Below are 26,222 nucleotides of genomic sequence, written 5' to 3'. Positions count from 1 at the left end.
ATCTGACGCTGATACAAAAACATTACCTAATATGCAGTCCATATTCAAATTTCCCCTATTGTTCCAATAATGTCCGTAAGAGTTTTTTTCAAATACACGATCTAGTGAAAGATCATGAATGCATGATCTTAAGTTATCAGGCCTCTTTAGTCTCCTTCGGTATAAATAGCTCCCCTATTTGTCTTTCATTAACATTTTTTTGAAAAGTCTTAAAGACAGTTTAGAATACCAATGTTATAACTATGCTCTAATAATATAAACAATAAAAATTGACGGATGCAATCAAGGGAGATGGGAGAAACTGTGGGATTGCTAATGTATTCGTCTTTCATAGTAGGCAGTCAGCTGTTATTGTCTGCAGTTTAAGTATATATAGTTTTTAAGAAGATAATGATTCCAGCTCCCTATTATTTTTAATAACAATAAAAAGGTCTTTTAAGAAATATTATTTCTTAGGCCAGGCACAGTGGCTAAAAATTAAAAATTAAAAAATAATAAACAAAACTTAACAGAAAAAAATATATATTATTTCTTAAGGTAAAGAACATTTTACTTAAATAGTTTCTTTTTCAAATTAACTAATTACTTTGTATTTTTATGTTTGTTTGTTTTTTTGAGACAGTCTCACTCTGTTGGCCAGGCAGGAGTGCACTGGCAGGATCTCAGCTCACTGCAACTTCTGTCTTCCAGGTTCAAGCAATTCTCCTGCCTCAGCCTCCCGAGAAGCTGGGATTATAGCCATGCACCACCAGGCCAGCTAAATTTTTGTACTTTTAGTAGAGAAAGGGTTTCACCATGTTGGCCAGGCTGGTCTCGAACTCCTGACCTCAGGTGATCTGCCCACCCCGGCCTCCCAAAAAGCTGGGATTACAGGTGTGAGCCACCACCTATATTTAAAAAATATACTAATGATAGCTTTTACTCAAATATTTAAATTTTTCTTCAGGAAAAGGTATAATGAAAATCAACGAAACACACCTGATTCATACAACTCTTCTTCCATTGATAGCCCAACTTCTCACAAGTCTCTTTCAGGCATTGATAAGATTTGTCTGCATCCAATTTGGTAAAGAATCGTGTCATTCTTTTGACCAACCGCTGCCAAGGGTTCTATATTGTCAAACAGAAGACAACTGAATAAATCCATTATGACTAAAGACAGTAATATCATAGCTATTTAGTCTGACTTAAAATTATTTTGCATGAAGGCCTCCCTCCTCTTTCTTCCTTGACCAAAAAAAATACATGTGATTTAAAAGTTACATATCTAAGATTTACACATTAAAAAAGGACTTTAAGACGATACAAAATAAAGAGCTGCCATTACTGATTTAAAAAATTAAATTCCCTCACCTGTGAGGATCCTGGGGTGCCAAGTAACTGACTATTCAGAAGCATATGATCAGGACATGTGGGCTGGGAAAAGCTGATCCCTTGTACCAATTTATCAATGTATGAGGGACTGGTATCCCATAAGGAAAGACCTGTGCGTGGTTCTGGCTGAGAACTGGAGTACTTCACATTTTCTTCACTGACGCATTAAGACAGTAAGAAACATGCATTTAATACAATAAAATCTATCAGGCCTTTCTTATATCACACAAAAGTTCTCACGCTTACAGTATTATGTTAATGTCGATTACTATGAAAAAACACATACATGTATTATTCTTCATGGGGAATAATACTATAATCAAAAACTACTCAATCTTTATCAGTCTTACCTAGAAGCGCTGTTTACTGGAGAGAAGTCCAAATTGGATTGAATGTGCTTAGAGAATCCACTGGGAGACTCTGACACACCACCTGAAGTGACTCGGGGCCTTTTTGCCCCTAAAAAAGAAAACAAACACAAATGCTTTCAAGTCTCCTATGCAAGTATGTTTTTAAATTAACCCAACTGGCAACTTGAAGAAGTAAAACTATGTCTAAATCTATTTATTTAACACAAAATTCTTTTAAGATATAAAACAGTCTTCCTGTATGATTTTATAAAAAATATGGCCAAGTTATAAAATTACTAAGGCTTGTCAAATTAGGTATTTTACAATACCTAAGTATGATCTGTAGGCATGTTCAAAGTGTGGAGTATGCTCAGACCACAATCTTTTTTTTTCTTTCTTTGAGACGGAGTTTCACTCTATCACCGAGGCTGGAGTGCAGTGGCCCGATCTTGGCTCACTACAAGCTCTGTCTCCCGGGTTCATGCCATTCTCCTGCCTCAGCCTCCCGAGTAGCTGGGACTACAGGTGCCTGCCACCATGCCCAGCTAATTTTTTTTTTTTTGTATTTTTAGGAGAGACGGGGTTTCACCGTGTTAGCCAGGATGGTGTTGATCTCCTGACCTTGTGATCCGCCGCGCCTGGCCCAGGCCACAATCTTAATGGCATCTTTTATGGGTAACAGAACAGTGTTCTATGAAGACGACAGACCTGGCTAAAGGACTAGAACTTTTTAAAATAAAAAATAATTTACGATAATAGCAATAAACATTATGAATCTGCTATAGCCAACATTCTTTGATTCCTTGGAAAAGCTTTATAAAGAAGAATATTATATGGAAAATGACGCCACTGTAAATTTATGGTTACAATCCCTAGCCAAACCTCAATATTGCCAGATAATTATATTTGTTTCTCTAGTTTCCTTTCCTTTTCTCCACAAGGATCACGTCAAAACTACACTTCTCTGTAATTCCCATGACTACCGTCCAGTACCTATGCTACTACCTCCCATTTCAGAGAGAAAATAAAGCCATTAGACAGAAACTATATCAACTTATCCCTACTAAATCTAAGTTACTTGGATTATTATACATCCTTTCATCCCTTCCATTCTCCTACCTAATGTTCATCTCTCTACTCGTGCTCTGGAGCCCATACCCTTCTATCTCCTCAGGGATCTTGATCCTCTGTTATTTATTCCCTTTCTCTTAGACTGTCAGCCTCTTCCTCTCTACAGGATCTGTACCCAAACCACTTAAACATGCTTAAGTTTTTTTTTTAAACCTGCTTTTTATTTATTAATCCATTCATTCAAATATTTTATTAGGTCTACTCTGTGCCAGGCATTATTCTAGGTATTAGGTATTCAGCAGTGAGCAAAATAGAAAAAAACCCTTGACCTCTTAAATCCTACATTCTACTGAGGAAAGACAAAATAACATAAAATAAATTCATGTACACTTAAAAATCAATAAGCTAAATGGTGGTAAGTACAATGGAGGAAAATAAAATGAAGAAATGTGTTGGATTGCATATATCCACAAGATAGTAAAAATTTTAAAAATTTAAGAAATGTGTTAGAGGGAAGAGGATACCGTTTTAAATAGCATGGCCAGGAAAGGCTTATTGGAAAGATGACACTGAAGTCAATATCCAAAGAAAGTGAGAGAATAAGACATGCAAATAAGTCCCATGGGAAAAAGCATTTTCAGGCATAGGAACAGTCATTACAAAAACAGTGAGGTAGAAGTGTGCCTAGAGCACTTGGAGAACAATGAGAAGACCAACAATATGACCAAGGGGGAGCAAAGCAGAATTGAGGTTGGAGAGGTAATGTAAGGGACAAAATTGTGTAAGAACTCACAGGTCATGAACTGATTTTAGCTTACACTATGGGTGAGAACTAAAGCATTGGAGGATTTGGGTAGAACAGTGATATATTCTAACTTACTTTTAAATCAGAACATTTTGGAAAGATATCATAGTAGTTTGGAATGATAGGGTAGCAGTAGAGGTAAAAAAAAAAAAAAAAAAAAAAAGGTAATCAGGCCGGGCGCGGCGGCTCACGCCTGTAATCCTAGCACTTTGGGAGGCCGAGACGGGCGGAACACGAGGTCAGGAGATCGAGACCATCTTGGCTAACATGGTGAAACCCTGTTTCTACTAAAAATACAAAAAATTAGAAGGGCGTGTTGGCGGGCGCCTGTAGTCCCAGCTACTCGGGAGGCTGAGGCAGAAGAATGGCGTGAACCTGGGAGGCGGAGCTTGCAGTGAGCTGAGATCGTGCCACTGCACTCCAACCTGGGGGACACAGAGAGACTCCGTCTCAAAAAAAAAAGGTAATCAGATTCTAAGATTTTTTTTTAAAGATAGAAGTTAACAGAATTACCTGGTGGACTGGATGTGAAGTAAAAGAGAAGGAGAAAAATGAAGGATGATTCCAAGGTTTCTGATCTGCATAATAAGAATAATGCAGTTGCCATTAACCAACATGGGAAAGACTTTGAAAAGGAACGAGTTTGAGAGGAAAAGATCAGTAACTCAGTTTGGAATTCATCAAGTTTGAGATGCCTCTTAACATTCAAGTGAAATTTCAGAAGGCAGTTAAGACATGTAAGTTTGGAATTCAGAGGAAAGGTCTAGGTTGATATAAATGTGACTATCAACATATAGTTTAATTTAGAGCCATGAAACCAAGTAATATCACTAATGGAATGAGTGTGGAGAAGAAAACAAAGGAGATCCATAGATTCAGCCCTGGAGAACTCCAATAGTAGGAGGCTGAGCAGATGAAAAAAAACCATCAAAAGAGACTGAAAAGAGCGACCAGTGAGAAGGACGAAAATCAGAAGAGTGTAGTGCCTGGAAGCCAAATGAAGAAAATGTTTAAAGGAGGAGGGCATGATCAACTGTATAAAATACTGATGAGATAAAACAAGAGGTCTGAGAACTGACTACAGTAGTATCCCCCTTATCCACGGAGGGATATGTTCAAGTGGATGCCTGAAAGTACAAATGGTACCAAACCCTATATATGTTCTTTCGATCTAATAACCAAAACAGCTACTAAGTGAGTTACAAGCAGGTAGCACATGGAACGTGAATACACTGGAAAAAGGAATGATTCACATCCCAAGTGAGATGAAGTAGGACAGCACAAGATTTTATCATGCTACTCAGAATAGCACACAATTTAAAACCTATGGCAGGGCATCATGGCTCATGCCTATAATCCCAGCACTTTGGGAGGCCGGGGTGGGTGGATTGCTTAAGCCCAGGAGTTTGAGAACAGCTGGGATTACAGGCGTGAACCACCACACCTGGCTAATTTTTGTATTTTTGGTAGAACAGCATAGGCAACATGGCGAGACCTCATCTCTACCAAAAATACAAAAATTAGCCGGGCATAGTGGCTCACACCTGTAGTCCCAGCTACTCAGGAAGCTGAGATGGGAGGATCATTCAAGCTCAGAAGGTAGAAGTTTCAGTAAGCCGAGACCACGCCACTGCACTCCAGTCTGGGCGACAGAGCAAGATCCTGTCTCAAATTAAATAAATAAATAAAACCTATGAATTGTTTACTTCTGGTATTTTCCATTTAATCTTTTCAGACCTTGGTTGACCACAGTGGACTATTACATTGAACTTGGCAACATGTTCTAAAAATCACTGTTGACTTTTGGCAACAAAACAGATGAAACTGAAAACTAGTTTTGAGGTGTTAGAAATGAGAAGCAATTTTAGGAATGTTCAATTGTGAAGAAGATGGAATGGTAGGGAAAAGTGGAGTTAAGAGAAATTTTGTTACCATTATGATTTGATTTTAAAATGGGAGAAAAAGCATATAGATATGCTGATTAGAAAGATACGGTAGAGAAGGAAAAATTAATAATGTAGGAGAGAGAGAAAAATTGCTAGACAAAGTCCTTGAGTGGGTAAGAGAAAGACCTGGCTTACATTTGGAGCAATTTATCCGCAGCAATACAGGATGAAAGAGAATACGTGAGCGTAGAGGCAGTTAGTATGGAGCAGATGGTGGTGGGAGCTTGCCTAAGTTCTCCTTGTGGCTTTCACTTCCCAGTGACACAGGAAGCAAAGTGAACAACTGAGAGTGAGGATGGAGACGAAGATAATAAAAGTTAAGGGACCAGACACAGTGGCTCACACCTATAAACCCAGCACTTTGGGAGGCCGAGGCAGGGGGATCACTTGAGGCTAGGAGTTTGAGACCAGCCTGGCCAGCATGACAAAACCTCTACTAAAAATATAAAAATTAGCCAGGTGTGGTGGTTCACACCTGTAATCCCAGCTACTCGGGTGGCTAAGGCACAAGAATCGAATCGCTTGAACCTGAGAGGCAGAGGTTAAAGTGAGCTGAGATGGCGCCACTGCACTCCAGCCTAGATGAGTGCAAGACCCTGTCTCAAAAAAAAAAAAAAAAAAGGAGGTAAGTATTATAAAAACGTGATTTAGGAGAACAGGACAGAGAAAGATGTGGGGAAACGAAGGCCAAATGCCAGGAAGCATTAAGGGCCTACTTGAGATTAGTAATCCTGAATTTAAAGTGAACATTTTTGGGTATTTTTCTCCTGCTGCAATCTGTTGTGCAGGTACAAGTGTGCAGTACGTAGAAAACTACTAGATTAAACACAGAAACTACTTACTGGGTTTTACCCACTAAGTATGATGAAGAGAGAAGGGGACAAGGAAGTTGAAGATGATGAACGCAAAGCAGTCATTTATAATGACTAACCTAAAGATTTAAGATAGGTAAAGATGAAATCAAGGACCTAGAGAGGGAGCAGGTAAGAGACTGAAGAGACAGAATTAATTAATTGCAAGTCCAGATACAAAGTACTGTTTAAGTTAGAATATTAAGGGAGGAAGTCAGAAAAAATTATACTGGTGATCAGTGCAGCGTGTTCAAAGACAACATCACCATAGGAGAGAGGGTCAAGAAACAGTGAAGTCAGGATACCAGGAGGATGATCCAAACAAATATTTAAATCACCAAGAATCATGACGAAAATAACATCAAGAGTCATTTTGGAGACTGTGATGGTACGGCAGAAATTTTAATTTGGGGTTCAAAAGTTAGAGGGGAGAGACATACAGGAAGATGGGAGAAAGTGACAATGAAGAATAAGGAGGACACCTGTACCATGTCCAGATCAAAGGACATGAGGGTATGGGAAAGAAAACACCTACCGCTTCAGAGGAAGCAGTGTCCTCAGGGGAGAATTGGACTTTAAGTTAGAACAAGGAGGAAGAAACATGCAGAAAGGTATTAAAGAAGAGTGAATGTTTAAACATTAACTCTTTTCTACCCATGAGGACAGAGTTAAACATTAATAACTCTCTGAATGTTTTTCATTCATCTCTAGTCATTGTCCTCTCTCCTCCCATTCACAGCCTAACAGTCCTATCAATACTAGTTCTTAAATTTCTTTGGAATCATCTCATTTCTCCAATACCATTGCCCTAACCTATTCCAAGCCACCATCCTCCCACTTCTAGACAACTAGCAGAAAAACCTACAGCACCCTGAATCTTTCCCTATTCATAAAAAAAAATGGAAAAAAAAAAAGGAAGTCAGAGAAATATTTTTAAACCAAAGATATGACTATGTCATATTCTTGCTTAAAATCTCTCAAAGGTCTCCCCAGTGGTCTTAAGTTAAAGCCCAAAATCCTTAACATGGCTTACAAGGTCTTCTTCCACAAATTGGCCACTAGCGACCTCTCTGGCCTCATCTCAAACCTGTCTTCCTCTCCCACTTCCCTGTTCACTCACTCAACAAATATTTAATGAGCGCCTATGGTGCACCATATACTGTGCTAAAGCACTGATGATACAATGATGAACACAACAGACACGGCTTGTGCCATACTGATCTCTCAAGTTTCTCAAAAGCATCAGACTTTCTAAAATCTAAGATTTTTCAAATACTGCTTCCCCTGTTCAGAATCAAATCTGCCCCTTACTTTGCCTGCCTAGCTTCCCTTTAATCTTCAAATCTTAGATTTAATGTAATTTCTTCAGGAAGAAAAGTCTTCCCTGTCCCTTAGACTTGGTCAAACACTTAGCTATAGTCCCCTGACTTTCCCCTTTATAATTATTAATAAACAAAATTATTTCTGTATTTTTTTCTACTGGACATTATAATCTCCATGAGGACAGAGATCATAGCTATCATGTGTTGTTGACTTGTGATAATAACTTTGCAAATACCTTTTCTTCCACAGAAAAACAAACAAACTTGTAGTTTAAGGATATTACCTTTCTTGAGGGGTTTGTTGTACCATCTATCTTTTTTGATGTCTGGAATGGTAATTCTTGCTGATGGATTCTCAACTAGGATTTTATGCAGCAGAGCTAAAAACAAACATTAAGACAACATTCACGAAAGAGTCATGTTAGAGAAGCCTATGGCTTGCGGTAAGAAACACATTTTCTGTTAGCCTACTTATGTCTAAATATTATTTCTGGGGAAGAGAAAGAATTAAAGCTGCTAAATTACTGCTTTAATTTCATGCAGTTTTTCTGTGCTGCTGTCTGTATCTTGGAGTAGTCTTCCCTGATCTGATTCTCAATTGTTTGCAACTGAGAACAAGAGCCAGATGGAAATGTTTCTCCTCGTGTGACAAGATTAACAAAGATACAGAAACCCCTCTTATCCATTTTCAATACCGAATTTCATTATTCAATGTCATGTTCTCACGTGACCTCCTTATTCACACAGTTTTATAATGAACATTTACTTACCAATAACTTTTTAAGAGACAGTAATCTAACTAACCATCCTAAGGTATCTTGATTTTCTTGAGAAAAAATTCACGTATCTTCCTATGTGAAAATTATTTCCTAATGGACCAAAGATTTAAATGTAAAAATGAAGCCATAAAAACACTAAATGAAAACATAGGGAACTTTTAAATAGTAGAGGTAGAAGACCTTTCCAAAGAAATTATAGTCAGGGACCACAAAGGACAAGATAATAGATTTGAATGTCAATATAGCAAAACAAAATGAAAATAAATGATAAATTGTGAAAAGTATTTGTAACAAGTGCAAAGGTCAATGTGTTATCAAGGAAAAAAAAAAGCTTCAAAGTGGTAAGAAAAACAATAATATCCTTGACAAAAATGAGCAAAATAGACAAAAGACTAATACATATATAAAGGGTATACAACTTCATTAGTATTAAATTTAAAATAAAAATGAAAAACTATTATTTAAAGGCCTGTTAGTTTTTTTCCTTAATGTAAATTGATGAGACTGTGATGAAATGGTTCGAACTTTCGGGAAGCAATTTGACAAAATAAGCCATAATAATAAAAACTACATCCTTGATCCTGCAATTTTGCTTCTGGGGATTTCAATGAGCAATTTAAGGGTATGTGTCATGATTAAGTTACACAGATACTTATACCTCTTTTGTATCTGTGAAAATTTAGAAAAATCTCCAACAAAGTGATTAAAAGAGTAAAGTAAGGCATATCCACATGGCAGAATATTATCACAGCCTTTAAAACAATGATGTAGACCTAAAATTATGGTCATGGAAGAATGTTCGCTGAGCACTAAAACCAAAAACAGTTATAAAATATTATTAGTGTGATCTCATTTTGTATAAAAAGACATATAAATAATATACATATATTCATTTTACACACTCATGGGCCACATTAATGATGTTTCAGTCAGGAATGGACCACACGTATAACAGACAGTCCCATTAGATTATAATACTGTATTTTTACTATACTTTTTCTATATTTAGATACACGAATACCATTATGTTACAATTCCTTACAGTACTCAGTATGGTAACATGCTGTACAGGTTTGCAGCCTGAGATCAATAGGTTATACCAAATAGCCTAGATTTATAGTAAGCTATACTATCTAGATTTATGTAAATATACTCTATGATGTTCACACAATGATGAAACCACCTAATGAAACATTTGTTAGAGTGCATCCCTATAATTAAGCAACAAACGAGTGTATTTGCAACAAAGTATAGCACATATGAAAACTTTAAGTAAAAAGCCACCTAAGAGCACAGATTCAAGTTGCTCTGAATATACGTTCCCAAAAATATTTTTAAAAATCTATTGCAGAGTTCTGGGACTAAAGAGTTATTTTTTCCTTAATTTTTACTTACAGTTACTATTTTATCTACAAGGATCATGAATTATTTGTAAGTTTAAAACAAAAAAAGTAAGAAAAAATTCAAATAGCACAAGACTTCATATCCAAGAAATCAGTACTCTTTCACTCAAGATAATTCAGTTACCTAGAGGAGCAGAATCGATTTTTTTCCAAGGGTTGAGGTATGTTTTTTTTTCTTTCCAGTCAGAATATTCCTGACAGCTGTCACTGGGTTGGTCCCATGGCAATTCTAAAAACAAAGCAAGTCCCAGTTTTTTTTAATGTTCTTATTATAAAGATTTCAAGGAAAAATAACAATATAAATCCATGAAAAGTTTCCTTTGAATTAATTCAATATGGTTTTCACACTAAGTATCCCAACTTGGAAACTTCAGAGGCACTTCAAAGATAGATGAATCAGGACAGGCATGGCAGCTCAGGCCTGTAATCACAGCACTTTGGGAGGCTGAGGCAGAAGGACTGCTTGAGCCCAGGAGTTCAAGACCAGCCTGGGCAACATAGTGAGACCCCATCTCTACAAAAAATAAATGAAATTAGCTGGGCGTAATGGTGTGCATCTGTAGTCCTGGCTCCTCAGGAGGCTAAAGTGGGAGGATCACTTGAACCCAAGAGGTCAAGGCTGCAGTGAGCCAAGATCACACCACTGCACTGCAGCCTGGGCGACAGAGCAAGACTTTGTCTCAAAACAAAAAAACAAAAAAACAAAAAAACAGATGAATCATTTCTTGCCCTAGTCTTGTTTTCACAAATGTTTACATGATTCACAGGAGAGATAAGTGTTGTGATACTTAATAACTATGCATGCCTCATCTTAAAAAATCTTTGGGATTATAAATAAGTTACTATTTGCAATGTGCTAAATATTTGTATCCCCCTCAAAAGTCATGTTGATATCCTAACTCATAATGCAATGGCATTCGGAGGTGGGGCCTTTGAGACGTAATTAGGTCCTGGCGATAGGACCTCTCAAAAAATGGTATTAGTGCTCTTATTAAGAGCTTATTAATGTCTAATAAGGGCTTGTGTGCCCGGACAATATTGTGTCTTTATAGGGCACTAATTATATAATCCCAGCACTTTGGGAGGCTGAGGTAGGCAGATTACTTGAGCCCAGGAGTTTAAGACCAGCCTAGGTAGCATGGAGAGACCGTCTCTGAAAAAAAACTCACAAAAAATTAGCCAGGTGTGGTGGTGCACGCCTGTAGTCCTAGATACTGAGGGGACTGAGGCAGGAGGATGGCTTGAGCCTGGGAGCTCAAGGCTGCAGTGAGCCTTGAATTGTGCCACTGCACTCCAGCCTGGGCAATAGAGTGAGACCCTGTCTCAAAAAAAACACAAAAAACAAAAAACAGACACAATATCTCACAACATCTGGTCATTTTAAAAAAACCCCAAAAAACAGCACTTTGGGAGACTGAGGTTGGGGGATCACTTGAGGTCAGGAGTTTGAGACCAGTCTGGCCAACATGGTGAAACCCTGTCTCTACTCAAAATACAAAAATTAGCCGGGTGTGATGATGCATGCCTGTAATCCCAGCTACTTGGGAGCCTGGGACAGAATTGCTAGAACCTGGGAGGCAGAGGTTGCAGTGAGCTGAGATCACATCACTGCACTCCAACCTGGGTGACAGAGCAAGACTCTGGTCTAAAAAAAAAAAAAAAAACCCACAATAGGGCTTGCTTCTGCTCCCTTGGCTGTCCATCACGAGAGAGCACAGCAAGACAGCCATCTGCAAATCAGGAAGAGGGCCCTCACTGAAACATGACCAGGTTGGCACCCCTAATCTCATACTTTCAGCCTCCAGAACTGTGAGAAATAAATTTGCTGTTTATAAGCTATGCAGTCTATGATACTTTGTTACAGCGGTTACCAAACTGATCAAGACACTATTAAAATACTACTATAGAAGCTGGGTACCATGGCTCATGTCTTTACTTTAATCCTAACAGTTTGGAGGCCAAGACAGAAAGCTTTCTTGAGACCAGGTGTTTAAGACCAGCGTGGACAACACAGCAAGATCCCATCTCTACAATACATTTTTAAAACTTAGCCAGATGTCTTGTGGCAGGCACCACTGGTCCTAGCTACTTGGAAGAGTGAGGCCAGAGGATTGCTTGAGCCTAGAAGTTTGAGGCTGCAATGAGCTATAATAGCTCACTGTACTCCAGTCTGGCCAAGAGTGAGACCCTGTCTCTTAAAAAAGAAAACAAAAACTATTATATAAACATGAATTCCTTGGTTTATTTCATTTATTTCAGTATGACTAATCTGACTTTTTATAGGAGTTTTACCACGATTAAATAGCTCTTACCTCCAGCGAGCATTGCAGTAAGTACTATTCCACAGGACCAAACATCAACTGGTTCTGCATGAAATTCTCTTCTCTTCAGAAGTTCTGGAGCAACATATGGTAAAGTACCACACATCTTGTTCAACAAACGCTCACGATTATTATACCGAAATACTGTCGCCAAGCCAAAGTCTGAGATTTTGAGGTTATCTAAACCAAAAGAAAAAAAGATGGCATTGAATAAAAATGTTTTGCAAATAGATACTTACAGGAATTAAGTTTTATTGAAAAAAAATCACTGGTGTTACTTAAGGTTTGTAGAACTTCTCTTAAAATAAGCAAAATAGACAAAAAGAAATGTAAAAAAATAAAATAAATCATCATCTATGCTAAAAGTAGAAGTAGGCCTCACCTCTTCTATTAACTTAAAAGAAGTATTACCAACACACAGAACAGTCTGGACCAGATTAAAGAAAGAGGCTGAAGTCAGAAGGGGCTGCCCTTCTGGAAAAGAGCACTCTAAACCTGAGCTGAAGGTAAAGCAAGGCCCCTCATCAGGTAGGGTGGAAGGCAGGAAGGAAACATCAGTAATATGTTAGGCACAACTTTCTCAGCAGCAAACAAACCCAGTTGGCAGAAGAAAATGTGTGAAGACACACCAAAATTCAACAAACCACAGTAATTTTTTTCTTCAAAGTAGGGAGTCTAAGAAAAAGAGGAAAAATTCTGTACAAAAAAAAAAAAAAAAAATCAGAAGACCAAACTTCCCCCCTAACTTCCCATCTTCAACACACAAAAACTGCAGGCAGGACTTAACTTATATTTAGTGAATATCTACTGTAACTTAGTGACAGACACTATGCCAGCCAATGCAGGTAACAGATAAATTAGTAAAGACTGACAATAGAAAACTGTTATGAAGGTTATAAAAATATAGAGCACTACAGGATCTTAGAGCAAACGAATGTAACCCAGTCTTAAGAGTTAGAAAAGGCCCTCTATTATCAGAGGGCAATTTGGCAAAACATACTGAACTGTGAAACATTCACTCTTTGAACTAGCAATTCCCAATTCTATATCTATAGAAATAATCCCACAAATTCACAAACATAAGAATATTCATAGCAATATTATTTGTAAATAAATGTCCAAATTTGTACAATGGAAAATGTGGAGGTAGGTTTTGAAATCAACCAACACGGTATATCTATACATACTGACATGAAATAGTGCGTAAGTGGGACAAAAAGGCTAATGGCATTAAAAAATTATAGCATGATGCAATTTTTATATTGGACTTTTACACAAATTGATAAAAGTCATCACTGTCCTATTTTTTTAAGTTAGAAACAAATGTCTCAAAATAGGGGACTGATTTCTTTAAAAATCAAGTACATTCACACAATATGTAAACCAATGAAATGTTTACCTCTATCTGACTTAGGAGGTAGCTACTGTGATTATCCCTTTTTTTTTTTTTTTGAGAAAGTGGCTCACTCTGCTGCCCAGACTAGAGTGTAGTGATGTGATCACAGTTTACTGCAGCCTTGACCTCCTAGGCTGAAGTGATCAATCCTCCTGCTTCAGCCTTCCAAGTAGCTGGGACTCCAGGTGTGCACCACTATGCCTAGCTAATTTTTTTTTTTAATTTTTCATAAAGACAGGGTCTATGTTGTCTAGGCTGGTCTCAAACTCCTAGGATCACTCAATCTTCCCTCCTCAGCCTCCCAAAGTGTTGGGATTACAGGCATGAGCTACTGCACCCAGTTGATTATCTTTCCAATAGTTAAATATGACATTATTGGACAAACCACTGAGATTGAGTTCCAAATTACTTATGACTAGTAATCACTTAAAATACTAATGGATAACTATAATATTCCTTGGACTTTGTTATGTCTGCAACATAATACTCAGCTATGTTAGAGAACTGCACATAATAAAATTTAAATTTAGGAACGTGTTTAGCTCTTAGAAAAACAAAGGAAGAATATATTTGTGATGAAATAAACAGGAGGACATTAAATACTGGTAACATTTTATTTCTTTTTTTAAAAGACTCCTAAATATTAAATAGAAACAAAGAATTACATCTTGTATATTAATACAAGATATAAAGAATAACAATGTAATAAACACTCACTCACTTTAGAAAAACAATGTTCTATTTCCTTTGAAATCTTTAAATACTTCCTTAAATACATTCCCTCCCCTACTTTCTTAGACCATTCTGAATTTGGTTTTATTATATCCTTGCTTTTCTGCGTGTTTTTTTCTCCATGTTTACATACTTGAACAATATACTAGGTTTTACATATTTTTGAACTTTGTATAAACAGAATCAGACCATATGAATTCTTTTGCAACTGTCTCTTTTTGCACTACATCATTATATACCTGAAATTCATCCATGTCACTGCTTGTGATATGCTTGTGTCACTGCTTGTGATATGGCTTGAAAAGCCATGCATTTCATAATTTCTTGTTGACAGACATTTGGGTTAGTTTTCTGCTATATTAAAAACATCACCAGTGTGAGCATTCTTATATACGAATAACGTTGTATTTTTAAACCAGGTGGGTTGATATATATATATTTACATTTCATTATAATATTATATATAAGAATTTTTGTGTACCTGAATTTTTAAAGTTTTAAATAAAAATAAAGATTTTTATGTTATATAAACTCAATTTAAAGGGGTAAAAAGTAAAATCCATATGCACATAAGAAAAAAGCATGTATAGGCTGGGTGCAGCCTATAATCCCAGCACTCTGGGAGGCCAAGGGAGGCAGATCACTTGAGGCCAGGAGCTCGAGACCAGCCTGGCCAACATGACAAAACCCTGTCTCTACTAAAAATATAAAAATTAGCCAGGTGTGGTGGCTCAGGCTTGTAATCCCAGCTACTCAGGGGCCTAAGGCACAAGAATCACCTGAACCAGGGAGGTAGAGGTTACAGAGAGCCGAGATCATGTCACTACACTCCAGCCTGGGCCACAGAGCAAGACTCTGTTTCAAAAAAAAAAAAAAAGCCGACCATTTGTTAAGCACTATTCTAATACTAAGAATAAAGCATTAAACCAGACAAAAACTACTGCCTCATACAGCTGACATTTCTTTTTTGATTCTGACCCTGTAAGCTTAAAGCTTTCACTATCCATCCTTCTCAATTTGATGACATTCAGAAAATATAACTAAATTTCTTACATATTTATCCAAGTCATACATAAAAAAAGAGTGAACAGGACAAGACTAAGGTCCAGGGTATTCCACAGGAACTTCCCTTTATTAATCCATTAAAGGATTATTTTAAACTATTCTTGGCCAGGCATGGTGGCTCACGTCTATAATCCCAACACTCTGGGAGGCTAAGGCCGGTAAACTGCTTGAGTCCAGGAGTTCAAGACTAGCCTGAGCAACACAGGAAGACTCCATCTCTACAAAAAATTAAAAATTAGCCAGGCATGGTGGCACCTGCCTGTGGTTGGTCCTAGCTACTCGGGAAGCTGAGATGGTAGGATTGCTTGCACCTAGGAGGTCAAGGCTGCAGTGAACTGTGATAATACAGTGCACCCCAGACTGGGCAAGAGAGAGACCCTGTATCAAAAAAAAAAAAATTATTCTTATACATATAGTGAGCTAGGTTTGCACCTAGGTCAGATTTCTCTACCTGATCCGCACTTGCATTGCAAAATGAGACTTGTGATTTCCAAATATATGAAGTCTCCAAAATTTCCTTGATTTTTCAGATTTTGTCTTGAAATTCCAGTAATGCAAAAAGACTTGATTTTGCCTTGTATGGCTATATTAAAATAATTAGGTAATTAAAATAATTTAGGTAATCATTTTATTTTATTTTAAGTAGTGATAAAATGCTAAACTTACCCCTTTCATCCAACAGAAGATTTTCTGGCTTAATATCCCTGTGAGTTATTCCAATACCATGCAGATAAACCTAAGAGGGATGCAGAGAGAAACACACTAGAATTTGGTAATGTAATGTATTCATACTAATTTTAAGTAAAAGGGAAATAGACAACTATACCTACCACCCCCGCCATGAGTTGATGGAAGAACCTCTGAGCATCTGGTTCAGGCATGCCTATGTCTGGCTCTAAAACAAATATGAAAGTAAGTTTATTGACTAAATATAATCAGGTAGCAACCACATAGCTTCTTAATTTGAAGCTCAGACATTTACAAATGTGCTTAGGCAAACAGAAGCAAATGTCAACAAAAGATTCAGGAGTCCACTAACACATACAGGGCTTAACTCACATTTACCTCTGTTAGATGGCAAAAGGAGTCATCACAGAAAAATTATAAAGAGAAAACCAATATCCAAATCGAGAATGCAAGCCATGACTTGAAAGCCTCTGCTTCCTCTTATACTAACCCTGATTTATTCAGTAACCTTCAAATTCCCCCCTATTTCTTCTAAATGCTATGCTAATTATTTTTCTCATTCCTGAAATATAATGCCAAAGGGGAAGTCTGGGCAAATCTAAGCCAATTTCACTAAATATTTTACAGATTATATTTCCTTTATTATTATTTTTTTTAGAGATAGGGTCTTGTTCTTTCACCCAGGCTGGAGTGCCCTGGCTTGAGATCATAACTTACTGTAACCTGGAACTCTTGAGCTCAAGCAATCCTCCTGCCTCCTAAGTAGCTAGGATTACAGCCATGTACCACCACACCTGGCTCAGATTTAAATTTCATATAGTCTCAGTACAAAACCACAAATGCCTGTGAGGTCCTTCGTGAAACACAGTTTTATTATGAAAGTTCTTTTATCAGTTATCTTTTTATATTTTGATCTCTCTCATTAACTCCATTTCTTTTACCCTCAACTCTCTCCTGAGTCACACTGGTGATCCTAATACCTCTTTATCAGTTTTTAACTGATAAACTTATTTAATACAATAACTTTAAATTATAAATTTAGATCCAGATTTTACGTACTTCTCAGTGTTCTGAAATATCAATCCTTTGATTCTACATAGAATGTTTAAGTATTAATAGCAAACATAGAATTTACTTAATATACAAAAAGCAATCCTAGAAAATTCTCAATTATTTCATGTAAACCAAGAGGAAACAGCATGCTATTTTAGATCTGTAAATGTATACAATGATTTCATGTAACTAGAACGTCTACAAAGAAAAAATTGTGTAGGCAATACATTGCATTTAGGATACATTGCATTTATGATGTACCATAAAACTTGTTTGTCACTCTTAAATTCTGTAAGACACCAATCTTAAATCAAAATCACTTATATAACTTGGGAAAGAAGTTTTCTTCATTGACTCTATATACGCTTTTATGTTATTAACACCAGGTGGGAAAATTTTTTAAAGATAATTTATTCCAATTTCACAGTTGCATGAGCAATTTTGAAAGGACAACGACCAAATAGCATGCCCAAGGTTTAAAAAACAAATTTAAAAACTTGTTTAAAATAATTATCTTAAATTTCTTCCATACCTATTCTGTCAAAAAGCTCTCCTCCACTACAGTACTCCAGAAATAAATATTGGATATTGCCTTCTCTCCTGTGACCATAGAATTTTACTACATTTTCATGATTTAGCATTTTATTGATACAGATCTCTTTCTTAATATTTTCTGGACAGTCTACGGCACGCTTCATATCTACAATCTTCACTGCGACTGCTTCTTCAGTTACTCTATTCACAGCAAGTTGAACTCTAAAAAGGAAAAGAGTTTTAACATTACAGAATTCCATTTCTTCTAAAACTTCCAAAGATTAAACATGACTCATCCAAAACTATTTTACCTCTATTACTTTTTCCACAAAGGAGAAACCAAGGAAGTGGTTTCTGCTATGTTCTCAACACACACTACTCCTTTCTAAAATGTGAAATACAATAGCTAACCCTCCAAAGACGTCATTATGCTGTCACACAAGTCATTTAACAAACGCTTCATAAAATAGATGGAGATAATTCTAAGCCACATCACATATATACATGTTCTACTCATATACTTTTAAGAGCATTAATCCCATACTGTATGTGCTTGTGTAACTGACTGTCCTAAGCTCCTATGGGGTAGATGCGATTATTGCCACCCTAAAGGTAGTGAAGGAGAGGTACACAATGACATTAAGAAGCATGCCTAAGATCACAAAACAATGACCAGTATGTGATAGAGCAAGGATCTGAAACCAGGCAGGCAATCTCCAGAGTCTGCTCATTTGCTCATTAACCACGATGCTTAAACCCTGAGAAGCAATTTGTGGGCACGGAAACAATAACTTAGTGTCCCTTCCAGCTCTCTACAGAGAAAACTTTTTTTTTTTTAAGGGAAGGAAAAATTTTTAATCCTAGCAAAAGGCTGTGTAACTTCAGTTGCCAAAACCCTTGGATCTCAAACATCTACTTTCTAAATCACCAGAGTATAAGACTCCGAAACAATGAATATGCACTCAGAAAACGAAGGCAAGCTTAAAAGAACTCACTCTCCATAGGCACCTTCTCCCAGGGTTTGCACCAAGTCCCAGTCTTCCACAAAGGGAACTGCCATGACTCCACCGAGCACTCGGCTGTAAAAGGCAGGAATCCAGAAAAGATGGAGAGTGTAAGATCACCTGTGAAGCCACTACGCCCCGCCTCTCCCCAGGATTCCCCACGAAAAATAACAGTTCTTGCCTTCCCCTTATATCTCATCCACATTTATCCAAGTCTTTCAACCACGAACAACTATTCTAAACTTGACCATTTTGTCGTGTAAATCACAATCGCCACTCCCACGCACACCGAAGGTTGAAATTCTGCCCTCCTCAGGCCTCAGAGGAAATTAATTGTGATGAAGAGACGGGAGACAAATGCTTTCCGGTGAACGATGGGGAAGGAGGAGGGAGAGGTGGGGGTCTGGGGAAGGAGGAGGGAAAGGTGGGGGTCTGGGGAAGAGAGGAAGGGGATATAGGGACCGGAATGGGGCAGAAGACGCCTGCGGCAGCGCCTCCTCCCAATTGCTCAATTCCAATTCCCATCCCCATCCACAGCCCCACCCGTCCCAAAGGCCAGGGCGGAGCCAAACTGCCCCCAGAGGCGGAAGGAAGGGCTGGGACCCTGCCTTGGGGTTCTTAGCTAGCAGCGGGTTAGTCCCTCCTGCCCCCACCCCCACAACCGGAATCTCCTGGTACCATTCCTCCACCCTCCGAAACCGCCCCTGCGCAGGAGTCTCTCCAATCCCCTGCGCTAGTCAATGCTAACTTTCTCCCACCGTGCCCTCCCTCACTAATCTAGACCCCGAACTCCTTCTTTAGAAACCTTTCCTACTCTACCGGCCGCCCCTCCTCACCGGACTGTCCTTTGCCCACCACTGCAGGAATCCAAATGCAGCGCTTTTCCCGCCAAAACTTGCTGGCGTCACGCTGCCGCAAACTCGCGCACCCGCGTCGTAAAGCAAGACAGCGCGCGTTCCCGTGTCCTGCCCCCCTGAATGTCCAAAAGACTGACGCGGAGAGGTTGCCGCTCCCGCCCAGGGTAGCTTTGCAGTCGGAGAGAGATCCTGGCTGAAGAGATTTAAGGACGGCGGACCGCATCAGCGCGAATTGAGCTCTGGGCCCAAATATGAAGTGGCATCCGGTGTGAGGCTCGACTGGGCGGTGCTCGAGCGCTGCTGGGCGAAGCCCCGGCCTCCAAGCCGCGGGGGCGCGCGACCGACCGCGCTGCCCTTCCAGGCGGGTCTGCGGGCTTCGCTCCTGGCCGCTCTGGGCCTGAAAAGCTGCACCGCCACCTGCGTGAGGCCACCGGACAGGACTGTGAGGATCACAGTCGGTGCTGTAGAGTGCTTTGTAAACTTCAGAGTGCGGTACCCGTGGTGCTGGAGCCGAGAAACCAGCAGCAGCTGCTGAGAGCCGACTGAAGAAATGAGAGGAACTCCGTGTTGGGAGCGAGAGGCTTCGAAAGGACTGGCCGCGCAGTCCAGTGTGTGTGGCGGGGGAAGTTTCCCGGAGAAAGTAAGCAGTTTATGTTGGAGCTTGAAGTCACGATAACCAGTTTTGCCTTTTTTCTGTGAACCAGCTCCAAAACAATGCTTTACTTCAGCCAGCCCAGTCCTTTTGCAGGAAGACCATCTGCTTAGCTTAGTTCTACAAACTTTTTCATTTTTAATGTGCAAAAAACAGGCGGGGAGAGCCAAAATAAATTTTACAATGCAAATTTAAAAGCTGCGTACGTCATTTAAATGGAAAAGTAAATTCTGAGGAAAGAGACTCAAGAACAAAATAGGAAAAATGGAAATAAGTATTCTCTGACAGTAAACTAGACTGGAACTCAAGGATAGGCAGGATCATCTCCATTACATTCTCCAGCACTGGCCGGGCGCAGTGGCTCCTGCCTGTAATTCCAGCACTTTGGGAAGGCGAGGCAGGAGCCAGGAGTTCAGGACCAGCCTGGGGAACATAGGGAGACCCCATCTCTACAAATAAAAAAATTTAGGAATTAGTCGGGCTCGGTGGTGTGTCCCTGTAGCCCTAGCTACTTGGGAGGCCTAGGCAGAACAATCGTTTGCGTCCAGAAGTTAGAGGTTAGTGAGCACTACTGCACTCCAGCCTGGGCAACAGCATGATTCTGTAGGAAAAAAACATATATTTTTTATATGTATATATTTTATATATATACATATATATTTTCTTAGTCCTTAAGACTGGGCCACATACAAACACTAAGCATAACTGGCTATTATGATAATAGCAAAGTGAAACAAGTATAAAATGTTACTCAAGGCCGGGGCCTGGTGGCTCACGCCTGTAATCCCAACACTTTGGGAAGCTGAGGCGGATGGATCACCTGAGGTCAGCAGTTCAAGACCAGCCTGGCCAACATGGTGAAACCCCCGTCTCTACTAAAAATACAAAAATTAGCCGGGCACGATGGCGAGTGCCTGTAATCCCAGCTACCCAGGAGGCGGAGGCTGCAGTGAGCAGAGATTGCGCCACTGCACTCCATTCTGGGCAACAGAGCAAGACTCCGTCTCAAAAACAAACAACCAACAACAAAAACACACATTTCTTCTAAAGAAGCAAAGTCAGGAACAAAAATCAAGGAAAAAACTCTTAAAATGCTTATGTGTATAGTTTTGAATCATGATTAGGCTTCATGTAATCTTTTTACAGTTTGTTGTTTTTGGAGACAGGGTGTGTTGCTCTGTCACCCAGGCTGGAGTGCAATTGGGCAGTCTTAGCTCACTGCAGCCTGGAACTCCTGAGCTCAAGTGATCCTCCTACCTCAGCATCCCAAGTCGCTGGGATTACAGAAGCGAGCCACAGGGCCTGGTATAAAAATAAAAGCAAGTTTTTATATCATTTATCCCATTTTCTCTTGTTTCCTCACTGTGTGCTGAAAACAAAGAATACGAAGAGGAAGACCTGCAAATTTCCTTTGTGTCTGATGGAGTCTTTTTAGCCTGAAAAAAAATAAGATATACAGACTCCAGCAGAATACCAGTTAAAGACAGAATACATGGAAATAGCCTCTATTCTCTTCTGAAAGCTTACTAAAATATTTTAATGGTAAAGGATACCAATATTTAAAAGAACCCATAAGAACAGAGTATGAGACACATTTTGGAAAGCAGAAAGCCTTTAGATGAAAGGTAATGAAGATGAATCCCAAAGCTAGCAATGGAAAGCAGAATTAATATCACAGAACTCTCAAAAAGCTCAAGTTGAACTGGTGACACCAGGTAACTGAAGGTGGAGGTAAAAATGGGGCTAAAAGGGGTAGGTTTAAAGGCTACATAAAAAACAAATAGATCCCCGTATCCCTTCCCTTTCTATGTAACCAAGGAACTGTCCCTCCCCAAAGCTGGTACGAGATTTAAGAGGGTAAATGCACAGTATGTGAACTGGAGACCATTAGGCACAGTTAAAAGCTTGGGCACCTTACTGAAAACGGAGGGATTAAGTTTAAGTTTTATCCGCTGAAGGTTGAACCTGTTAAAACTTCTTTCCCTACTCTACTCCCAGAAAGCTGACTGCCTGGCTTACATCCTTGAGTAAGAGAATATGCAAGCCTTCCCAAGGGAATCTTACCTATGCAAAAGATAAAAATCTAAAAATCAGTATCATGGATTTACCAATGTAACAGCCCAGCCAGATCACAGTAGATTGAAACTCACATTAATCCCTATCTACACCCCCTACAAACAGACCTTTCAATCAGCTTTTTTGGGTCCCACTCTTTTTTTTTTTTTTTTTGAGACAGAGTCTTGCTCTGTCTCCCAGGTTGGAGCGCAGTGGTATGATGTCTGCTCACTGCAACCTCCGCCTCCTGGGTTCAAGCAATTCTCATGCCTCAGCCTCCCCAGTAGCTGAGATTACAGGGTGTGTACCCCATACCCGGCTAATTTTTGTATTTTTAGTAGAGACAGAATTTTGCCACGTTGCCAGGCCAGTCTCGAACTCCTGGCCTCAAGTGATCTGCCTGCCTCGGCCTCCCAAAGTGCTGGGATTACAGGCATGATCCACTGCACCCTGCCTAGGGTCCCACTCTTAAAGAGGAGCAGACTAGCAAGAATTTGAGAAAGTCTTTAATATGAAAGACATCAAAACAAAGGAATAGTCAAACAACAACAAAAATCCAACCCCTCTGGGCATTAAAAATATAGAAGAAAAAAAGGAAGCTATTTTAAATAGATAGATTAGAAAACAAAGTTGAGGAAATCTCTGAGAAGAAAAGTAAATAGAAGAGTAAATATAAGACTATTAGGAGATAAATTCAGGAAGTCCACCATCCAAATAACTATTTTTCAGAAAGAAAAAGAGGGTTGGGATTTCTATCCTCTTTCCTCTCTTAATATCTTGCATATATAATGCAAGAATATTTTCCAGAACTGAGGAACTTGACTTTCCACACATAAAATTTCAAACTGCTCAGCACAATAGGTGACCCACTAAAGACACAACATTGGGAAAATTTCAAAACATTATAAAGAGAAGATCGTAAGAGGCCTGGGTTGAAGGTGAGAAGGAATGGATACATTTAAAAAAAAAAATTGGAATAGCATTACATTTCTCAACATAAGGAAGATAGAAAACAATGGGTCAATGCCTTCCTAATCCTAAGGAAAAATCATTCGCAATCTAGAACTCTGTACCCAGCCAACCTATCAATGGAGTATGACGAGACATGAAAAGTTCTCAAGAAATTTATCTCTCACACACATTTTCTCAGAAAGGCACTTAAAGGTGATAAATCAAGAAAGAAGTCAGGAGATTAACACACAATGTGACAATGAAAAGATACATCAACCCAAGAGGTGTGCAGCAAACCTTGAGAGTAAACCAATCCAAACAGAGCATAAAGACTTTATGTAAGAAAATGCCTCATGTGTCTGAACATATTAAAAGCTGACACAAATGAAGAATTGGGGGACAAATTAGTGATAAGTACAAAAAAGAAATGAAAAAACTCCCTTAAGTTATGCAGGTGGGCTGGGTGCAGTGGCTCACTTCTGTAATCCCAGCACTTTGGGAGGCCGAGGCGGGCAGATCACCTGAGGTTGGAAGTTCGAGACTAGCCTGACCAACATGGAGAAACCCTGTCTCTACTAAAAATACAAAATTAGCTGGGTGTGGTGGTACATGCCTGTAATCCCACCTACTCGGGAGGCTGGGGCAGGAGAATCGCTTGAACCCAGGAGGCGGAGGTTGTGGTGAGTGAAGATTGCACCATTGCACTCCAGCCTGAGCAACAAGAGCAAAACTCTGTCTCCAAAAAAAAAAAAAAGTTATGCAGGAAAAGTAGTAATAGTAAATAAACTACATGGCCTAGTTGTGAATAGCCATAAGGCAAAATACAGATCTAACCTAAATTTTAACTATAATAGAACTAAATCAAATAATAAATAGAATCATGATAATAGAAAAATAACTATTAGAACTATAGGCTGGGTGCAGTGGCTCACACCTGTAATCCCAGCACCTTTGGGAGGCCAAGGCAGGCAGATCACCTAAGGCCAGGAGTTTTAGACCAGCCTGGCCAACATGGCAAAACCCCATCTCTACTAAAAATACAAAAATGACCTGGGTGTGGTGGCACACGCCTATAATCCCAGCTACTCGGGAGGCTGAGGAAGGAGAATCGCTTGAAACTGGGAGGTGGAGGCTGCAGTGAGCCAAGATCACGCCACTGCACTCCAGTCTGGGCGACAGGGAGTGAGACTCCATCTCAAAAAAAAAAAAAAAACAAAACTGTAATAGATAGCACGAATATGTCTGTCTATAGAAGTAATGGGATGGTGAAAAAGCTAACTCTAGTTTCCTTACCACAGATTCTACACATGATGCCTAAAATTGAAATACCAAACATAGAAAAATAAAGCAATTATTTATGGTACTGAAAGTAAGTAATGTGAGAATCAGAGTTTAAAGTGGTTGCCACTAGGGAGTAGAAAACAGCATTACTGCCTTTTAGAATTGAGTTTTTGTTTTGTTTTTTTTAAGACAGTGTCTCACTCTGTCTCCCAGGCTGGAGTGCACATGATCTTGGCTCACTGCAACCTCCGCCTCCCAGGCTCAAGGAATCTTCCCACCTCAGCCTTCCATGTAGCTGGGACTACAGGCACGTGCCACCATGCCCAGCTAGTTTTTGTATTTTTTGTAGAGATGGGATTTTGCCATGTTGCCCACGCTGGTCTTGAACTCCTGGGCTCAAGTGATCCGCATGCTTCAGCCTCCCAAAGTGCTGGGACTACAGGCATGAGCCACTGCACCTGGCCTAGATTTGAGTTTTTTATGCTAAGTGCACAATAACAGTGAAAATGAAAAGTACACTTTTTAAAAAGATAGCTTCATGTAGCCTAGAAAGTAATTAAGATCCTCAGAGCAATAACTGTAGCGACAAGTTAAAAGTTATCCTATTTATAGTATAAAGGAAGATCCTTAATAATTTCTAACTGGTATTAATCATATTGATAAATAATTCAGAATAACCTCTTCCACTAAAGATTCTTTATATAAATCAAGTAATGTACTTATATATAGTAAATCAAATCTTGAGGCTAAATCTCACCCACAGTTGAAGAGCATGGTATATAAATTTGTTTGGAAGGCTAAGTGCCCTGGCTATACAAATATACAACAGCATATCCCTTAGGAGCACCACTATGACTAATCTAAAAGTTATGCAATTCCTCCTGTTCCCTTAAATGGATAACACTAAACAGTTAGCTTTTATTAATGCCTTAGGGTTTATATACATCAGTGATATATTCATAGGTTCTTTGTCCTGATATTAAATGTCCTCAAGGACCACTGTGCTTCCCAGTTAAATTGTTTTTGTTTAGACAAGATTTCACTGTCGCCCAGACTGGAGTACAGTGGCACAATCACAGTTGACTGTAGCCTCAACATCCCAGGCCCAAGTGATCCTCCAATCTCATCTTCCCGAGTAGCTGGGACTACAGGTGTACACCACCATACCTGGCTAATTTTTATTTTTCATAGAAACAATCTCCTTATGTTGCCCAGGCTTAAAACTTTTTAAGAAGTTTCTCCTCTCTTTTCTTGCAGGCAGGCTGGCACTACTCTCTAGGGACCTGTTACTGGCAATGCTTCCCCTTTTAATTCGTATCTTATTTGGAAAGAGCTTCAAAATTAGGTAGTTAAACTTGTTAGCAATATACAATAGCAACACATAGGCTAAGACTAAGGGAAAAAGAAGCTCACCTTTGAATAACCACAAGAGTTTTGAGTAAAGGGTCATTCCTGTGTCATGAGCAAGTGAGAGTACTGAAAAGCTCCATTTCAAATCGGTATGTATGATTATATTTAAGCTGATTCAAAAACACCTACTGACCATCAAGCTCTATATGTAATGCTGGAAGAGTTTCTTCCTCTCCATTGATAAACCAATAATTTCACTGTTTGTCTTGAGTCTTCAAAACTGCTGATTTATAAAGTCAAAGTGCGTCTAAGGGTAAGAGACATTGAGAACAGAGACACAGTAGCCCAGAAAGGCACTCTTCTAGTACTCTTCTGGTCCCACA

General features: G+C 39.1%; 1 protein-coding gene across 4 annotated transcripts in view; it reads right to left on the bottom strand.

Moving 5' to 3' along the window:
• Positions 1-20,442, bottom strand: part of CHEK1 (checkpoint kinase 1) — a 49,208-nt gene extending 28,766 nt beyond the window's left edge. For 2 of the 4 annotated variants that reach the window (XM_054525365.2, XM_024255377.3), the window contains exons 1-11: positions 19,530-19,670; positions 18,685-18,768; positions 17,688-17,911; positions 16,246-16,310; positions 16,082-16,151; positions 12,214-12,402; positions 10,026-10,130; positions 8,004-8,099; positions 1,725-1,833; positions 1,354-1,531; positions 979-1,110 (exon numbers count right to left, since the gene is read on the bottom strand). In XM_054525365.2, coding sequence (XP_054381340.1) covers positions 979-1,110; positions 1,354-1,531; positions 1,725-1,833; positions 8,004-8,099; positions 10,026-10,130; positions 12,214-12,402; positions 16,082-16,151; positions 16,246-16,310; positions 17,688-17,911; positions 18,685-18,749 — 1,233 coding nt within the window. In that variant the 5' untranslated portion in view covers positions 18,750-18,768; positions 19,530-19,670. Of the gene's footprint in view, positions 1-978; positions 1,111-1,353; positions 1,532-1,724; positions 1,834-8,003; positions 8,100-10,025; positions 10,131-12,213; positions 12,403-16,081; positions 16,152-16,245; positions 16,311-17,687; positions 17,912-18,684; positions 18,769-19,529 lie in introns of all 4 variants that reach the window. The other 2 variants (XM_054525363.1, XM_024255376.3) reach the window with 1 other exon arrangement.
• Positions 20,443-26,222: the final 5,780 nt, after the last annotated feature.

This window comes from Pongo abelii, chromosome 9 (assembly GCF_028885655.2).
Source record: "Pongo abelii isolate AG06213 chromosome 9, NHGRI_mPonAbe1-v2.0_pri, whole genome shotgun sequence".
NCBI lineage: Eukaryota > Metazoa > Chordata > Mammalia > Primates > Hominidae > Pongo > Pongo abelii.
The sequence above is the reverse complement of the archived record's forward strand: the minus strand, read 5'-3'. Positions and strand labels throughout refer to the sequence as shown.